General features: G+C 47.8%; 1 protein-coding gene across 1 annotated transcript in view; it reads right to left on the bottom strand.

The window, feature by feature from the left end:
- Positions 1 to 15,459, bottom strand: part of LOC116502059 (disintegrin and metalloproteinase domain-containing protein 21) — a 32,215-nt gene that overhangs the window by 5,812 nt on the left and 10,944 nt on the right. The window contains exons 5-15 of the mRNA XM_032207783.1: positions 15,173 to 15,365; positions 13,147 to 13,221; positions 12,259 to 12,330; positions 11,514 to 11,683; positions 10,607 to 10,682; positions 9,463 to 9,617; positions 7,205 to 7,373; positions 4,784 to 4,976; positions 3,135 to 3,240; positions 2,045 to 2,228; positions 884 to 961 (exon numbers count right to left, since the gene is read on the bottom strand). Of these exons, the coding sequence (XP_032063674.1) occupies positions 884 to 961; positions 2,045 to 2,228; positions 3,135 to 3,240; positions 4,784 to 4,976; positions 7,205 to 7,373; positions 9,463 to 9,617; positions 10,607 to 10,682; positions 11,514 to 11,683; positions 12,259 to 12,330; positions 13,147 to 13,221; positions 15,173 to 15,365 (1,471 nt within the window). The remainder of the gene's footprint in view (positions 1 to 883; positions 962 to 2,044; positions 2,229 to 3,134; positions 3,241 to 4,783; positions 4,977 to 7,204; positions 7,374 to 9,462; positions 9,618 to 10,606; positions 10,683 to 11,513; positions 11,684 to 12,258; positions 12,331 to 13,146; positions 13,222 to 15,172; positions 15,366 to 15,459) is intronic.

Genomic DNA, 15,459 nt, shown 5'->3' with positions numbered 1-15,459 from the left:
ACTCCTTTTCATTGGAGCCTGAGCCATACAGAGCAATAATTATTACATTTCGAGGGTTCTTAGTTCGGAGAACTGCTTCCCGAGGAAAAAGCATGTGTCTTTTGGGGTCATAAACCCTTCTCTCTCCAGAGACAGCAAAAAGACACGGTTATTCCAACTACCTTTTACCAAGAACATAACTAAAGGTGGACCAACCAACTGCAGCTCGTGGTAACAGAAGAAAAGGAGACAACAGATTCCTCCAGCTCTGGGTTTCCAGCATGATTTTTCTTACAGATTCCCCCTGATATTACAGCTAAAGGCCCCACAACAGCAAATCTTCCCCAGACTTTCCCCAGACACATCTCCTGCTCGCCTACAACGTCTATCAGGAAAGAGGGACAGGTACCCTGAAAGTGACATCACAGAAAAAAACTGACACGTGAAATAATTCTGCCAGTATTAGTGCCTGAAATGTAGGTTTTATGGAAGATGAAGTGCAGCCTGTGTTGTACAAAATCTGCCATTTCTGTGCTACTTGCGAGGAAAACAGCGTTGTATAACCGAGCATGCATCTTTCAGAGGATCTCTCCAGCCCCAGCTAATTTAAATTCAGTAGCACTGACAGGTGCAATGAAGGATGAAGCCTTACGATGTAGAAGTCAGCTTTTACAACATTCGAGGGAACAAAGAAGACAAGAGGTAGAAATAACCGATGAACGCTGCTATCAAGAGCTGTGGACTGTCAGAGCACGATCTGGGAGGAAACCATGGGTGAAAAACAAAACATTTTTTGTGCTGCTGATCTGGAAACCTTTATGGGCTTCCACTGATGCTTTTGAGAGACAAATTTACATTTCATATACGCTGCTCTTTAAAGGATACTTGGAGGTTTTCTACTTACCCCTTTGCCATTGCACTGTTTCTCTGTGCAATCGCTGTTGAGAAAAGCTGCACTGACACACGTCCTGTTTATACATATCTGCAGAAGGAGACAGATTTATTGCAGAAAGAAACAAATCTACATCGGTGAAAAGGTGAAATGACAGATGCCAGGAAAGGGCACTGACTGCCGAATTGGGATAAAATTACTGAGAAATGGCCCAGCAAGTCTTCTCACTCATTTCATTTCATTTCATCCGAGGCTTTTCATCCCCTCTCTCCAAACAAGCACCAGGGGAATATAAAATGAAGGTCTTTGCTTCCAGGGTCAAGAGAAACCGAAGAGATGGAACAAAAGACAAACAAAAGGGAGGTGGAACAAACCCACTGAGGGCTACAAAAGGCACCGAAACCTCTTCTACCTCAGGAGTAATTCAGAGCTGAAAAAAATCTGACAGTTGTGCCAATTTTAGTAGGCTCCTGTCTCGTCTTGTCCAGTCCCTAGGACATGAACAAGGCTTTGGAAGTACAGAAGGGGTTTTGTTTGCTCAGTGAGTAACCTGGAGCATCCTCATATCTCCAGGAGGCACACAAGTATCTCCTCTAGGCAGGAGAAGACCGGAGGAGTTACACTTTTGGCTTTTTGCCTTGCAAATTAGTTAGTTTGGGGAAAACTATTTGCATTTGGTGGGTGGTATGAGTCCCATCTCTCCTGAAAGGGGAACTCTGCTGAAGCCAGCACTGATGAGCTCCTTCCCTTTTGGTGGAACTCAGTGCCTGGGCTTTTCTTAGAGGTATTTTTGCTGCCATATGACAGCAGGGAACTGATCCTTTAGTCTGTCACCAGCTTGACAGGTCTTCAGCTTTCTGTGTGGGTCAAAGGGAAGGAGTGAGCCCTGTTCTTGGAAGAACATTTGAAATTCCTTTTTTATGTGCAACAGATAAACTTTGACTTTGGTTAGTAGCTTCAAAAGAAGAGGAGAATCTTTCATGCCTGAGAAGAAGAAGAAAAAAGCCAAGAACAAAAACCAAAGTGACGTGCTGCGATTTTCCCCCCCTCTAAAGGAGCCTTTAACACTTTGGGGCTTATCTTGGAGATCATCAACATTTTCTTTAGGAACAAATCCTTCCATTTAACCTCCATCCTATTCCATCCCTGTATTCCCTGGCCATCCATGGGTACCTTGTTCCTCCCGCACGAGGTGCCGTCTTTCACCGAGCCTTCGTCAGGCGTGTCCAGGGGCAGGTGGAACTCCAGCCCCCAGCACAGCTCGTTGTTCACGGTGGTCTGCACCACGGTCTCGCCGTCTTGCCGGACCGGCACTCGTTTAATGTTGGCACACTGCACTCTCCCGCAGAGGATGTTCCTAAGACAGACAGACAGACGGACAGACAGGCTGCTGCAAGGTGTGTGAAGACATCCGAGGATGTGCTGACCCGTGGTGTTGGCCGTCTGAGCACCCTGCTGTGATTTTGACCTCTTCCAGTTCACACCCTTGGAGCAATCCGGGCATGGTCAGAGGTTACAGGTCCAGGGTTGATCCCTGTAGGCAATTCCCATCCAACCAGCCCTTTTTGGAGGTGTTTGACTAGCACTGACATGGATCCTATGCTACCCAGTGGTGTCAGTGTAGCAGGGACACATCTGTTTGTCTTTTTGACCCTCAAATTTCACGTTTTGCCATTTTTAAAAACACTGTATGAGAAATACTGATATTTATGCCAGGTGGAGTTCCTCAAAAGCTCATCTCTGCGCTCAGAGATGGCAACAGTGAAGCTCAAGTTCTGCCTGTGCAGAGGGAAAATAAGAAATTAGCTCAATTTATGAATTTACACTCTAGTGTCTGCTCTGATGACGGCAATGTCCCAGTCCTGGGTGAACAGCCAAGTGCAAGCATGAGGAAAGGTCAGGTACTAGTGCCTGTGTATTTTTGGGTGACTTAATGTGCACACGCACAGCAAATCTCCAAGGTGAACAAACCTCCATCCTTTTGGACCATTACCCGTACCCAAATTCAAATCCTACTCTTGGGACAGGACCGAGGAGGAAGGCTTGGGGGGTTCACAGCCTGAAGGACTGCACTTTCCGTGCCAGTCCTGGTGCAGAAAGAGGGAGCTTTGGAGATGCCACACGTGGCAGCAACATGACAAGAATTAAGGCTAAAAGGCTAAAAAAACTGGTTATCAAATGGAACAGGGTGCTGGGGCTGCACACCCCTTGCACGGGGCGATGTCCTGCTCCTGCTGAGCAGCCAGGTGCTGGTGGCACTCACTCCTCCCGGCACTTGGTGTAGTAGGTCCCGTTCCAGCCGCAGTTCCCGCAGCGGTCACCTCGGATGTTCACCTCCCTGAAGCAGCTCAGCGGGGCACGTTGGGCGGCTGCAGGGACAAAGAAAACAGAGATGCTCATGGCGAGGTGCATGCCTGCACCCCTAACCCTTTCTGCTGCTCCGTGGGATCGTCCTGAAAGGACCTGCCACGTTTTATGGATTTTTCAATTTATTTTTTTCCCCAGTTCTTTTATGAACCAGATTGGTCAATGTGAGAATGAAGAGGCTACGTGAACAGATCTGCCACCAAGAGATCAACCAACAATCAAACCGTGGTCATTTATCCAGAACAACGTGGAGCACAAGATGGGAATACAGACTGCAAATCTTTCCCAAGCCTATTTTTTTTTTTCCCTTTAATTCTAACTTGCTGTATAACACAGAGAAGGCTGAGATGGCCATATCAGCCCTTCACACGACAGTTCCCATGCCAAGATGATGACAGAAATAATCTGCCTTATCAATATCCTCGCCTTTTTGCAGTGCCCTTCATGGCGCTACCACCTTCATATGCAAGGGTTACAGCTTCCCAGAGTCTCCAAACTTCTCAGAAACGTGCCCAAACACAGAGAAACCTGGTTTTATTGACATGCATACGTTCTTAACAAGATCTACAACTCAAATCCTGGTGATTGCTGCTGCTGTTGCTGATGGGGAAGCTGAACGTGCCCGCCCTGCCACAGCCCAGGGCACGCTCGGGGGAAGTTGGGCACTTCCTACAGAACTGAAATATCTCGGGGAGGATGTGGGCAGGTATCCAAAAATCGCTTCAAGTTGGAACTGGGGGAAATTTGGATGCACAAACTGGGGGTGCTGTTGCTTTCAGTAGCATAAAGGTGTTCCCACTGGCTGTTGCCAGCACACCTTTACTTCTGGGTCTCTCTACGGGCAAATATCAGCCATTCCCATGGGAAACAGAGCACAAAGTGGTCCTAAATGGCACTGCAACCACTGCTGCCTGAGAAAACCTCTCTTTTGTTACCCTAACTATTAAAAAAATATATATTATACTATATTTATTTACATATTGTTTCATCTGTACAGTTATGATATAATATCACGGGGTATTTCAAAAGCATTCTGTAATATTTCATCCACTGGGGAGGTTTAGGTTGGATATGAGGAAGAACTTATTTACTGAAAGGGTTGTTGGGCATTGGGATGGGCTGCCCAGGGTTCAGTCACCATCCCTGGAGGTCTTTAAAAGACGTTTAGACGTAGAGCTCAGTGATATGGGTTAGTGGAGGACTGGTTAGGGTTAGGTCAGAGGTTGGACTCAGAGATCTTGGAGGGCTCTTCCAACCTAGATGATCTGGTGATTCTGTAATTTTTCTATGCGTACTTGCATAGAAAAATTGCTTCCCCATCAGCAACAACAGCAGCAATCATCAGGATTTGAGTTGTAGATCTGGTTAAGATCACTTATATTCTTAGGTAACCCCTCCAGACACCTAAGCCTGCCTGCCTCACAAAGAGCAAACAATGAATTTTCAGGGACTGTGGAAAAAAAATAATAAAAAGGACTTTTTCAAAGCAGAGGGCAGGGAGAAGGGAGGAGGCAGGGGCTACTTCTGGGTCGGGCAATGTGCTACCTTTGCCAAACAAAGCCTTGCACTGAGCCTCGTGGCTGTGGCACTGCCCCTCGTAGCAGCGGTCGTTGTCCCCGCAGGGCGTCCCGTCCTGCTTGAACACGTCCTCGGGGCAGATGGCCGAGGAGCCGTTGCAGAACTCCGGCAGGTCGCACGTGCTCCTGTATTCTCTGCAGATTTTTCCTGCGGGCTGAAACTGTGAAAATAAAATAAAATAAAATAAAAAATAAATAAAAAAAAAGCACACAAAAGTTTGGAATTGATTTTTTTTTTTTTTTTTTTTTTTTTTCCAGAATGGCTGGTCCAAATTATTCAAATCCACGTGGCAAAATCTTAGGGAATGCCTCAAAAGTGTAAGATGAAGAATGATTTAAATTTGCAAAACGTCAGACAGAGCAAGGAGCGGAGGAGGGCGTGAGGGGCTCAGGTCCTTGCTGTCCTGCTGAGAGAGTTCAAGGGGAGATTTCTGGCGTCCCAGCAGAGAAATGTGGTTTTATTCACACATTTCAAGCTGAATGGGTCTGAAATGCCTCTAGAGGTACCCTGCTGCTAGATCTTCCCTAAAAACTCTCTTTTTGGCCACTCTTGTGGCCGTGGGATGTCTGCTCCAGGACTGCCAACGCCTGTGGCTGGCTGCTGGGTGCGGTGCTGTCCCTGCGCCCTCGTTTGCTGCTCCTGCTGACGGTTTTCCTCTGACATAATTTCACTGTTTCAGAACAATTTGTTCTCTGTGGGACCACGAGCAGATTCCAATCATGCTTATGCATATTTTCAGACCAAATATACTGAGAAATACGGGAAATAAACACGATAGCACCGAACAAACAGCTCTGAGGAGCAGCTAAGGCTTTAGTTACCCTATTTGCTGTAACTCACCTGGCACTTGTGACAGCATTCGCCCCTGTAACAAGAAGCCCCTGGTGCAAGCAAGCAGGTGGAGGAGAAGCAGCATCCCGACTCGAGGCATGCCTGGGGGTGAGACACCAAAACATCCCGCTGTTACAGGCTCTCACTCAGATGCTCCTCTCTAGCTTAAGAGACGTGAAATTGCAGGAAATTCGGGGAAAAATCTCTGCTGTTTGCTGCTGTTCCTTGTTTGTGGAGCTCTGTGTCGCAGGGAACTTGGATTTATTCAGGAGTTTTAATTCTTTAAAAGTTCAGATTCCCTGCCCCAAAGCAGTCAAGGTGCTGATGGGCTCTGAACCTTGTCCCATAAAGAAAATTAATTACTGAGATTTTAAGGGTACCTGGAATGTAGGGATATCTGCTTTGTAAGAAGAGCTGATCAATGGCTTTCTGACATAATAACAATGAAAGGAGACAGGAGCAGCAGTGAACTATCACACAAGCACACAAACCCCAAGGAAAAGGAGGTAACTGACAAAAAATAATATTTTCTTTGGGCCTTCTGGGGAGACCAGACTTGGAATGAGGTACTTGAGAGGGAAGGGAGGATGCTGTAAAACTTGTTGTGGGGTATTTTAAGGGGATTGTGAGGATATGCAAAAAGGGATGGCTGAGAGAAGGACCAGAGTGGGGGAAAGGGAGAGCCTAAGGTGGATTGGGGAGGAATAAATGTGGGAAATAGAGAAGAGGGAAGTTAAAGAGGGTGATAAAAAGTGCATCTGCTCAGCACGCTCGTATGGCTTAACCAGGCTGCAGAAGCTCTGTACAAAGAACAACTTCACAAATTGCAAACCAGCGTTCTTGCTGGAAAGCACAACTGTCCTGGTGAGGCACAGCTGCACGTCCTAGCATTATGGCAGTAGAGATACCAACACGCAAGTGCTCTTAAAAGCACTTTTAGAAAACTCTTCCACTGATTTCGGGGTAAATTTAATAGAAGAAAGAACAGGAAAACTCTGGTTTTATAGACAAGAAGAGGGCAACAGGCAATTATCTGCCTGTAGAACATCTTGGAGGGGACATGTCCCTTTTTGGGCTTTGACTTCGGACTCAGGTAGTTTTTTTGTCTGCAGATCCCCATTTTTAAGAACATTAGCACAACCAGAAGGCAAAAACCCTTCCAGGTGGACAAGGTTTGGAGTCATCTCCCTCCCAGCAGCTCCTGGCCAGCCCCTTGCAGCCAGAGCCCCCCACAGCATGAGCTCGCCCTTAGCTCTGCACAGTCAGCTGGGAAAGGTCCCTCCACAGTTAGGAAAAAAAAAAACACCATTAAATTACCTCTAAATACCTTCTGCATGTACAAAAATCATGCACATTCTGCACACAAATAAAGCCATGGTTGGGTAAACCCCCACTTCAAGGGTGTCCATGGAAGTGGAAGCCAACGGGCTCATTTGGACGCGTAACCCTTCAGTGTTTGCTCCTTCCCAGGAGCTGGTGAGCATTTATAGTTGCAAAAAACCACTTTATTAACACCGTTCTATCCTGTAGATTGCAAAGAAATATTTAATTGCTGACCTCGTCACTGCCGCAGTCACATTCTTCACCTTTTTCCAGGACGCCGTTGCCACAGAGTTCAAAAAGAAATGGTTTTAAAGATGGTATGTTGAACAGACAAGGCTTATTTTTTTTTATTACTTCGTCATAATATTCTCTCATAGTGCAGTTACTGAATGCCAAGCAAGATCTGCAAGAAAAATATTGATTATATATATATATGTAAAACCATACCATATACATAAAGTAATTGGTGGGGTCAAAGAATAACAGAGAGATTAACTAACAAAGAGGAATATGGGAAATTTTAGGGGAAAAAAGGCTTTTTTTTTTTTCCCCCTCTTTTTATTGCATAAGGACATGGGAGACAGCAATAGCTGCCTGGAAGAGAGAAGGAAGAGACCACAAAGTGGTTTTGAAAGTGCTTTGGCCTTGGAAAGGTGGAGGTGGAGGGCAGGAGGATGCAGTGTGGTTCTTTACAAACTGCAGTGAGCAAAGCAGATCACGGGGGGTGAAAGGGATCTGCTTGCTTTCCCGTGACTGCTACAAAACAGCCTGGAACATGCAAAATAAGCAGGGGAGAAACGGGGTGGCTTCATGCCTGGCTGCTCAGGTAAATGACATCGAGTGGTGAGCAATGCAGGAGCGTGGGCGTGAGGATTTCCAGGAGTGAAGCTAAGTCATCTGGTTTTATAGAGGAGCTAAATACAGTTTGTATTTGATGATATGAATTAATGATAATGATATGAATTAGGGGGAGAGCTGAAGTAAGATGGCAAGGTTGTGAGCATGCTGCCAGTATCAAAGGAAATGTTGAAGGCTGTGACGGGACTGCTGAGGGGCAGGGGGTGACACGATGGCACAGCTCAGCAGCACAGAGGATGGAAGGATGAATGAGTCAGGGAGAGAAGGGCTGGTGATGTGCACGTGGAAATGTGAGTATGGGCATGGGAATCGCTGCAGGAGTCCTGGAAGAACTGTCGCCTAAAGTCAGAGGTTGGAGACAAATACGTTTAATTGGTCCCTCGGGATAACGAGGTGATTATCCGAGAGCTGAGAACAGAAACTGAAGGAGCTCCAAGATGCAGTGCTCTGACTTGTGAGGTTTTCACCCCAGCCCTTGTGTGCTGGGTCCTCGATCCCTTTGGGTGGCTCCCAGGTGAAGATCAGGGGAGGCACCGCCACGGGCAGAAGCAGGACCGCTGGTCACCCACCAAAGTGGCTGTTCCCATGCTGATCTTACTGAAAGCACAGACACGGCTGGTAGGAGGCTGGTTTCTCAAATCCTTAATGTCTTCAGGGAGGCTCAGTGGGTCTTTGTAACGAAAGGGATCTGATATTGTTCATCAGCATTAAGCCAGGAGCCTGGGTCCTTCTCGTTGATGCATTTAAGAAAGTGAATCGGATTTCTTTGCCCTGAGAAAAGGATCGTTGGATTTAGAAGCAAAAAAATCTGCAATGAAGCAACCTTCCCTGCCTGCTGATGTTCGCTGCACGTTGGGAGAGCCTCCAGAGCTCAGAGGAACGAGGCATTTTTATGCCAGTCTTATTACTGGGAGCTGGCCACAGGGATGCTCTTGCAATATCTTATGGTTTCTTTGATGCTGAAAGAACAAGGGCTGACATCTGCCAAATATCCTTCACAGGTTTCAGCAAATATTAGTTAATTAGTGGAATTATTTTGTCTTCGTTATGGCTATATAATGAGGGAGCAGGAAAGAGGAGCAGCTCCTGCCCCATGCAAGGCAACTTTTCTGGGAGATTTATTTTCAAAGGCAGCATCCCTACAGAGGCAGTGCAAAAGGAAGGGTGCAGTAACCCCTGGGTCTGCAGGAGGCTTTAATCCCTGCCATGAAGAAGCCAACAGCAAGCAGCACTTGCAGAAAGCAGATGGAAAATTAATAAAAAATTATTATGTCACCAGTTGGATCAAGGAAGCCGAGTTTGCTGTGAATTTGTGTCTCAGGGAGAGCTGGAGTCCCTTGTCTCACCTAAAAACCTATTCTCACAACCTTGTTAAGAACTTGATAAAGAATGGTAGAGTAATTTAAATTAGAAGGGACTTAGATTGGCAGCCCCTGGTCCTACAACCTGCACAAAGCAGGGCCAGCTTGGATGCCAAGTAGATGCTGGAACAGAGGAATTAAAAGATGTTGTGGAGGAAAGGGGAAAAGAAGCACTCCCCTAAAGCGACCCAGCAGCTGCTCAGATTGGGGCAGCAGGAGGCAATGACCTGATTTTCACCCAAAATGATGTCGGGAGAACCGAGCCGTACTCACCCCGGGGACGACCGCATGATGCATCCTCTGTGGGTGCAGTTGCAGTTGCAGAATTGGTCGTAGAATTGTCTCGCGTCGTCGTGGTCGAAGCCCAGGCTGTGGCCGATCTCATGCGCCAGGGTCATCACGTTGCTGATGGTGTCCTGGCCGGAGAACTGCAGGCGGGGAGAAAAAATCTCAGGTCCACGCTTTCTTAAGCAGGGGATGTTGATGTGGACAAGTTCAGGTCCAGAATTCTTGAATTTTGCTCAGTAATTGTACAATTTGTGCTAGCTGGAGGCTTGCAGAGCAAACAACCAGTTAGGGAAACCAAAACCCCTAACAAGAATTTTTCTGGGGAAGCACTGGGGATTTGTTCCACCTCTTCTTCAAGCAACACCAAAAACAAGACCAACATCACCTCCTTTAGATGCCCAGTTTAGATGTTATCTGCTGAAAAACCTGAACCCAGGAGTGACATGGAATTAAATCCCAGGGTTCAATGTGAATATGACAAGTTTATTTTTCCTCATTTTTTTTTTTTTTCTTGTTGGAACTGTGTCTTTTTACGTAATAACACTGAGCAGTGATCACCTTTGCTGTGTAAGTTATCTTGAGCCTTACACTGCATCTGTGTACATTGACAGGCATTAAAACAACCCTGGAAAATCCACGTGCCAGCTGCTGGATGGAAGTCACCGAGCACCTTGAATGCCTGAATGTCTTCTTTGCATCCTAGGAGAGGTGTCTGCAATCTGCCCAGGTGTCCAGAGAGATCTACGTCCTCTGTTACAGCAAAATCTGGGCATAACTCAGGTTAATGCTGATTTCAAGGGGAAATTTGTGAATGGAAGGTGCTCTCCTTTAGCCATGCAGCTGGAGCCTGCGAACATCACTCAGTGTTGGGCTCAGGCTGCAGGATCCTGAGCTGGGGGACAGCATCCAAAGCAGCCTGGCACTTGTCGTGACTCAGATCCCCAAAAGCTGCTGGGATGTGGTGCTGGGCCCCTGCTCTGGGTGTCCCTGCTGGAGAAGGGTGGCTCCGGATGGACCCAGAGGTGCCTCCAACCTCAAACCCTTCTGGGATTCTGGGGTTTTGTGACATTATAGCTGCTATGTGGGAAGATATGGGGGCAATGTTACAAATTGTGAGGTGTCCCCTTACCGAGACGACGCCGACGGAGTTGGGCTGGCACATCATCCCCTTCCAGGTAAAGCCTCGCTCCGCGTAATATTGGCCACTGCAGCAGAGAGAGTTTGGGGTGTTAAAGGAAAGCGACAGCATCATCATAACAACAGGATACCCTGCGGGAATTACAGCTGGAAAATTATGGCTTCAGGCTGCAATAAACTCATTTCTTGAAGATCTATACCAATGGGGATCTCCTTCCTTGAAGGGATCAGTGGGGATCCCTTTGGCTTCCCTCTGAGTTCTGGGGCTGCTCAGCAAGGTTTCCCTGTGTGCAGTGACTGTGTTATAGAGTAAATACATATTTATACACATATACCGGAGATTTTAGCATGCAGAGGGTTTGTTTCCCATCAAAGGAAAGTAAAAGGAGCAGTCAAAACAGAAACAATGCACTAGGTGTTAAATAGGGAATGAATGAAGTGCTTAAGTGAGTGCGTCGGCAGTGTGAGGTCCAGCTTCCCCCTCCTAGCAAAACAATTTAATTCAAATCTTGTGCTGTAAACCACACACCAATGAATTGAGACGTCTAAAAATGAATGGCTAATCTATACAAAATGGTTAACATTAAAAACGAGATTATAATAATTCAGTTACAGACAGCGGCATGAGAATTGGAAAGATGATACATGCTCTGCATGCATGGGAAAATACAAAAGAGGGCAAAGAAAGGGAAGGGCAAGGTACTTAAAATCCTCCTTGTACCAATTTACATGACAAACGGGCGCTGATTAAAACATGGACTGATTAAGCCAAAACGTTTTCCTCCGTGAGGTACCACCAGGACATAAACATGCATGGTATATGGGCGCAAAAAATGGAAGGGGAAAGGGGTGGGGGTGCCCCCTGCTCCTGCTTATCGGCAGCTTATCAGGGCTCTTACAGCAGCAGCTCCACGTGGTCGTACTCGATGCGCACCGCGGCGTCCTTCTGGCACCAGCTGGTGAAGACCTGCAGGGTTTGGTCCAGGCTGTGGGTGGCCGTCACCTGGTCCCCCTTGGTCCACATCTCCACGGCGCTGATGACGATCTGCAGCTTCATGCGCTTGTACACCTGGGGGTGGCGAGCAGTGGGATGCGAGGACGTGGCCTCAGGTGGCAGCAGGGGAGGTTTGGGTTGGGGAGGAGGGAGGATTTCTTCGTGGAGAGGGTGGCCAGGCACTGGGATGTGCCCAGGGAGGTGGTGGGGTCCCCGTCCCTGGGGATGCTCGCCGAAACAGCTGAGCATTTTCTTTATTTCCATGAATTATATCAATTTAATAGGGCTTTCCATGCAGCTCATTTTGGGATGGCTGAGCTGGGGACTGATGCCCCAGCACCCTGTGTGCACACAGAGGAATCAGCAGAGGAACACCCAGTGCTCTTCTCTAGGGCTCAGAGCAGGGCGATGATGAAGCGGAGATCATAATGAGCCACCAGGAAGCACTTAGCACCGATAATGCATATTCCATCAAACAGCTTTAAAGGGATAATTTCGTAATAATTTTTACACTGGCTTCACTCACACCCAAAGGGATTTTTTAGGGGTGGGAGTTACATCGCTTGGGAGCCCATCATTTCCCCATGAGAGGCTGAGCACCCGGCCCTTCCCAGGGCACCCACCACCGTCGGGACCGCGTGGGTGCTCACCGTGTTCAGGAGGTTGCTTATGGAAATTAAGAGGTGCAGCATCAGGGTTTCATTGTAGCTGTTAGCTTTGAACTGAAAAGGGGAGAGAGGATGCATTACAGCCTCACGTGGGGAGCTCCCCTTGCACCTTCCACAGCCCAGCACCCGCAGCCCCCCGTGAGTCTGCACCAGCCCTTCCCCAGCTAAAATCCTAATTAACCACATCGGTCAGACTCACGGTGTGGGATTTCTCACCCCACTGGGGCTCTGTTATTTCAAGAGGATGGCTCTTGGCACCGACAGGAGCCCAATTGAATGAGTCCTGCTCATTCAATAGGATGGTGCAGGGAGAGGCATACTTGCCTACCCATTATCTGCCTTCATTAAATAAAAACTTGGTCCCACAGAGCAGAGCTGTTGCCTTGGGGTGGTGGGGAGGCTGAATCCCCACCTCTTGTGGGGTTGGAGAGGGGACACAGCTCCTGGGCTTTGCTAACTTCCCAGGACGTGTATCCCCATGGGACCATTTTGCACCATTTCATTCCGTTCAAATCAACACCAGAGTAGTTTTCAAAACGCTCCAATTACCCCAGAAATGGCTGCTTGGGTCCGTCCCTGAGCGTGTTACAGCAGTCAGACCTCATCACTTATTTCAAAACCATTTCTTCTCCCGGCCTCAAATCACAGCAGCGCCCACACACGGGCTGAGCACCAGCAGCCCCTTCCCATGGCAAGAGGCACGGGAATGTGCTTTGGTTCCCTCAGGTGCTGAGAACCAGTGCCCCTTCTCCTCTAAACACAGACATTGGAGCCCCCTGATTGCAGAAGTGGGGCTCAGAGCAAAGAACAGCCTCCAGCACACAGCAGCAGCTGTATCAAAGCCCCACGGCGCTGAGTTTTGGCACTTACCAGCTCCTGGTTAGCGACGAGAGCCAATTCCAGGTACCGGGTGGGCACGGGCAGGCTCTGGAGCCCGGGGACCTCCTGCAAAAGATCAAATGGCACAGGTCACACTCTGTGAGGTGCTTTTTTTTTCACCACATTGCAAAAAACGAGGTGCTGTTACTCAACCCGGTCCAGAATTTCCCTGGTACCCACACTACAAGAACATAGCAAATATTTTGGAGAAGGAAAAGTGCTAATGAGTGCCGCAGGTAATCAGAGACAGGACATGGTTGTAGCTTCCTGGTAGCAGGGGATAACCTGGCATTGCTCACATTAAATAGCTGCAAACCTTTGCATGATCGTCCTATCGCTCAGACCACTTTTAACCATAATTTTGGTGCCACACAAACACTGCTCTGCATTGCAGGGAGGATAGAGTGGGGCCAGCACCGTTGCAGCATCCAGTGCGAATGGCAAGAAAAGGGACATCAGCAGCTCATTGCTGGGGCAAAGTGGTCCTGGGATGAAGTTGCTCAAGCCACAGGAAAGCCACAGAAATTACTCTTGCTTGGCTTTGTCTCGTTTTCCCCAGTACACCGACATAAAGCAGCTCAGGCAGTGAAAGCCCCACGTGTGGTGCCTGGGCTCCAGCAGGTTCTGGACATGCAGTTGTGGGCATTTCTTGCCTTTGCCTCTACGTTTGGACACTCAGCAAGGTAACTGGTGGTCGCAGTCGGTTACTGCATTGGTACAGAGTCAAGGAATCACAAAATCATCTAGGTTGGGAAGGACCTTCAGGGTCATCGAGTCCAGCCAGCAGCCTCAGTGGTAGCGATGTCCCATCTCTGATGGCATCAGCGTACAGTCGAGATTTCACTGCGGCACGGGGACTTCCCAACCCCAGAATGGCATTTTGGGGTTCAAAAATTTTGCTTTTAAGTAATTGAATTTATTCGTTGGCATGCCAGAATACTGCAAAAGCCTCTCTCACTGTACGGGGCTCTGGGGACCACCTGGCCCTAGTAATTCCCTGAGAGTGAGAGGAGGAGGAAGAGGAGGACGAGGACAAGGAGGAAGAGGAGGAGGAAGAAGAAGAGGAGAAGAAGATCTTTGCTCTCAGAAATACAACCAGCTTGGCAGCTGCAGAGCAATGCATGGCTACAAAACTTCTCTTGCTTAAGACCCATTTAAGCATGGGGACTCATCTCTCTTCTCCGATGAACAGATACCACTTCATTATTATTATAAATTATCCTCTCTCTGGCGGGTTCTCGGTAAATTCAGTGAAATTGTAGCAATTTAAAAAAACTATATTTCCGCCATGGGAGCTGGTAAGTAATTCTTTCACCTAAGTGTTTCGTATTGTTATCAGAAGGCAGCATCTCTGAACGTCACTCTATTTCTTTCACCGAATGCAATCGTAACACGCTGGCATTGGCCAGGCTGCGGCTATAAATAATCCACACTTGTAGGTACAGAAATAACACTTTATCTCGGCTCTTTTGACAGCAGGAAAAGCAACGACAAAAGTCCTCACAAGCCCTGGAAGCGTTGGCAAATCAAAGCAAATCTTTTTTTTTTTTTTAACCAGGGTGTTTTCGAAAATGAGCACATCAGTGAGGTCCCGTAACAAATGAAGCCAGAGCAAACTAATTTCCTCTGATAACATGGAAACAGGGTTTCTGAAGAAAAGAGAGGCAGCAGATGTGTGTGTTTTGACATCATTAAAGCTTTTCCCACATAATTTGAGCCAAGCAGGTCGGTACAGCCCAGCTGTGCTTGTTGTGAGCTGAAAACTGGGCACATGGAGAGCTGCTGCTGTGCATTGCCCAGATGCAAAGATGCAATAAATGCAGTGCCAAGGGGGTCAGAAACAGATCAGAAATTTCTAAGTCAACTTCAGCAAAAATTCCTGCTTGGAAGGAAGCACCCAGCTCATGGACACGATGCCAAAATCCTCTCCTTCCAGATATGTGGTCGCATCATGCCCAGGATTTTCCCTGCCCCGCACCTTTACACCACCATAACACAGCGGATGGGGAGCCCTTACCTCGATAACCAGGATTTTCCTGCTCCCGTTTGCGATTTCTCCCCTTGTGTCCAGGTCCTGGTGCTCCCTGGGCACCTGGCAGAGCGGGGGTGAGCCTTCTGCCAGCGCCTTTCGGAAAATGAGGTGCTGAAAGCTCGAGGAGTTCTCCACCGGCTGGATCTCGTACCTCAGGTCTCCAAACTGCAGCACTCCGCTGGGGATGTGCCAGCAGAGAAGGAGGTAAGAGACGTGAAGGAGATGGCTTCTTAAATTATTTAAGAAGTGCAAAAAAAGAACCAAAGTGATGG

Source organism: Aythya fuligula, chromosome 1, assembly GCF_009819795.1.
Source record: "Aythya fuligula isolate bAytFul2 chromosome 1, bAytFul2.pri, whole genome shotgun sequence".
Lineage (NCBI taxonomy): Eukaryota > Metazoa > Chordata > Aves > Anseriformes > Anatidae > Aythya > Aythya fuligula.
Note: the sequence above shows the minus strand (reverse complement) of the source record. Positions and strands in the feature narration are given on the sequence as shown.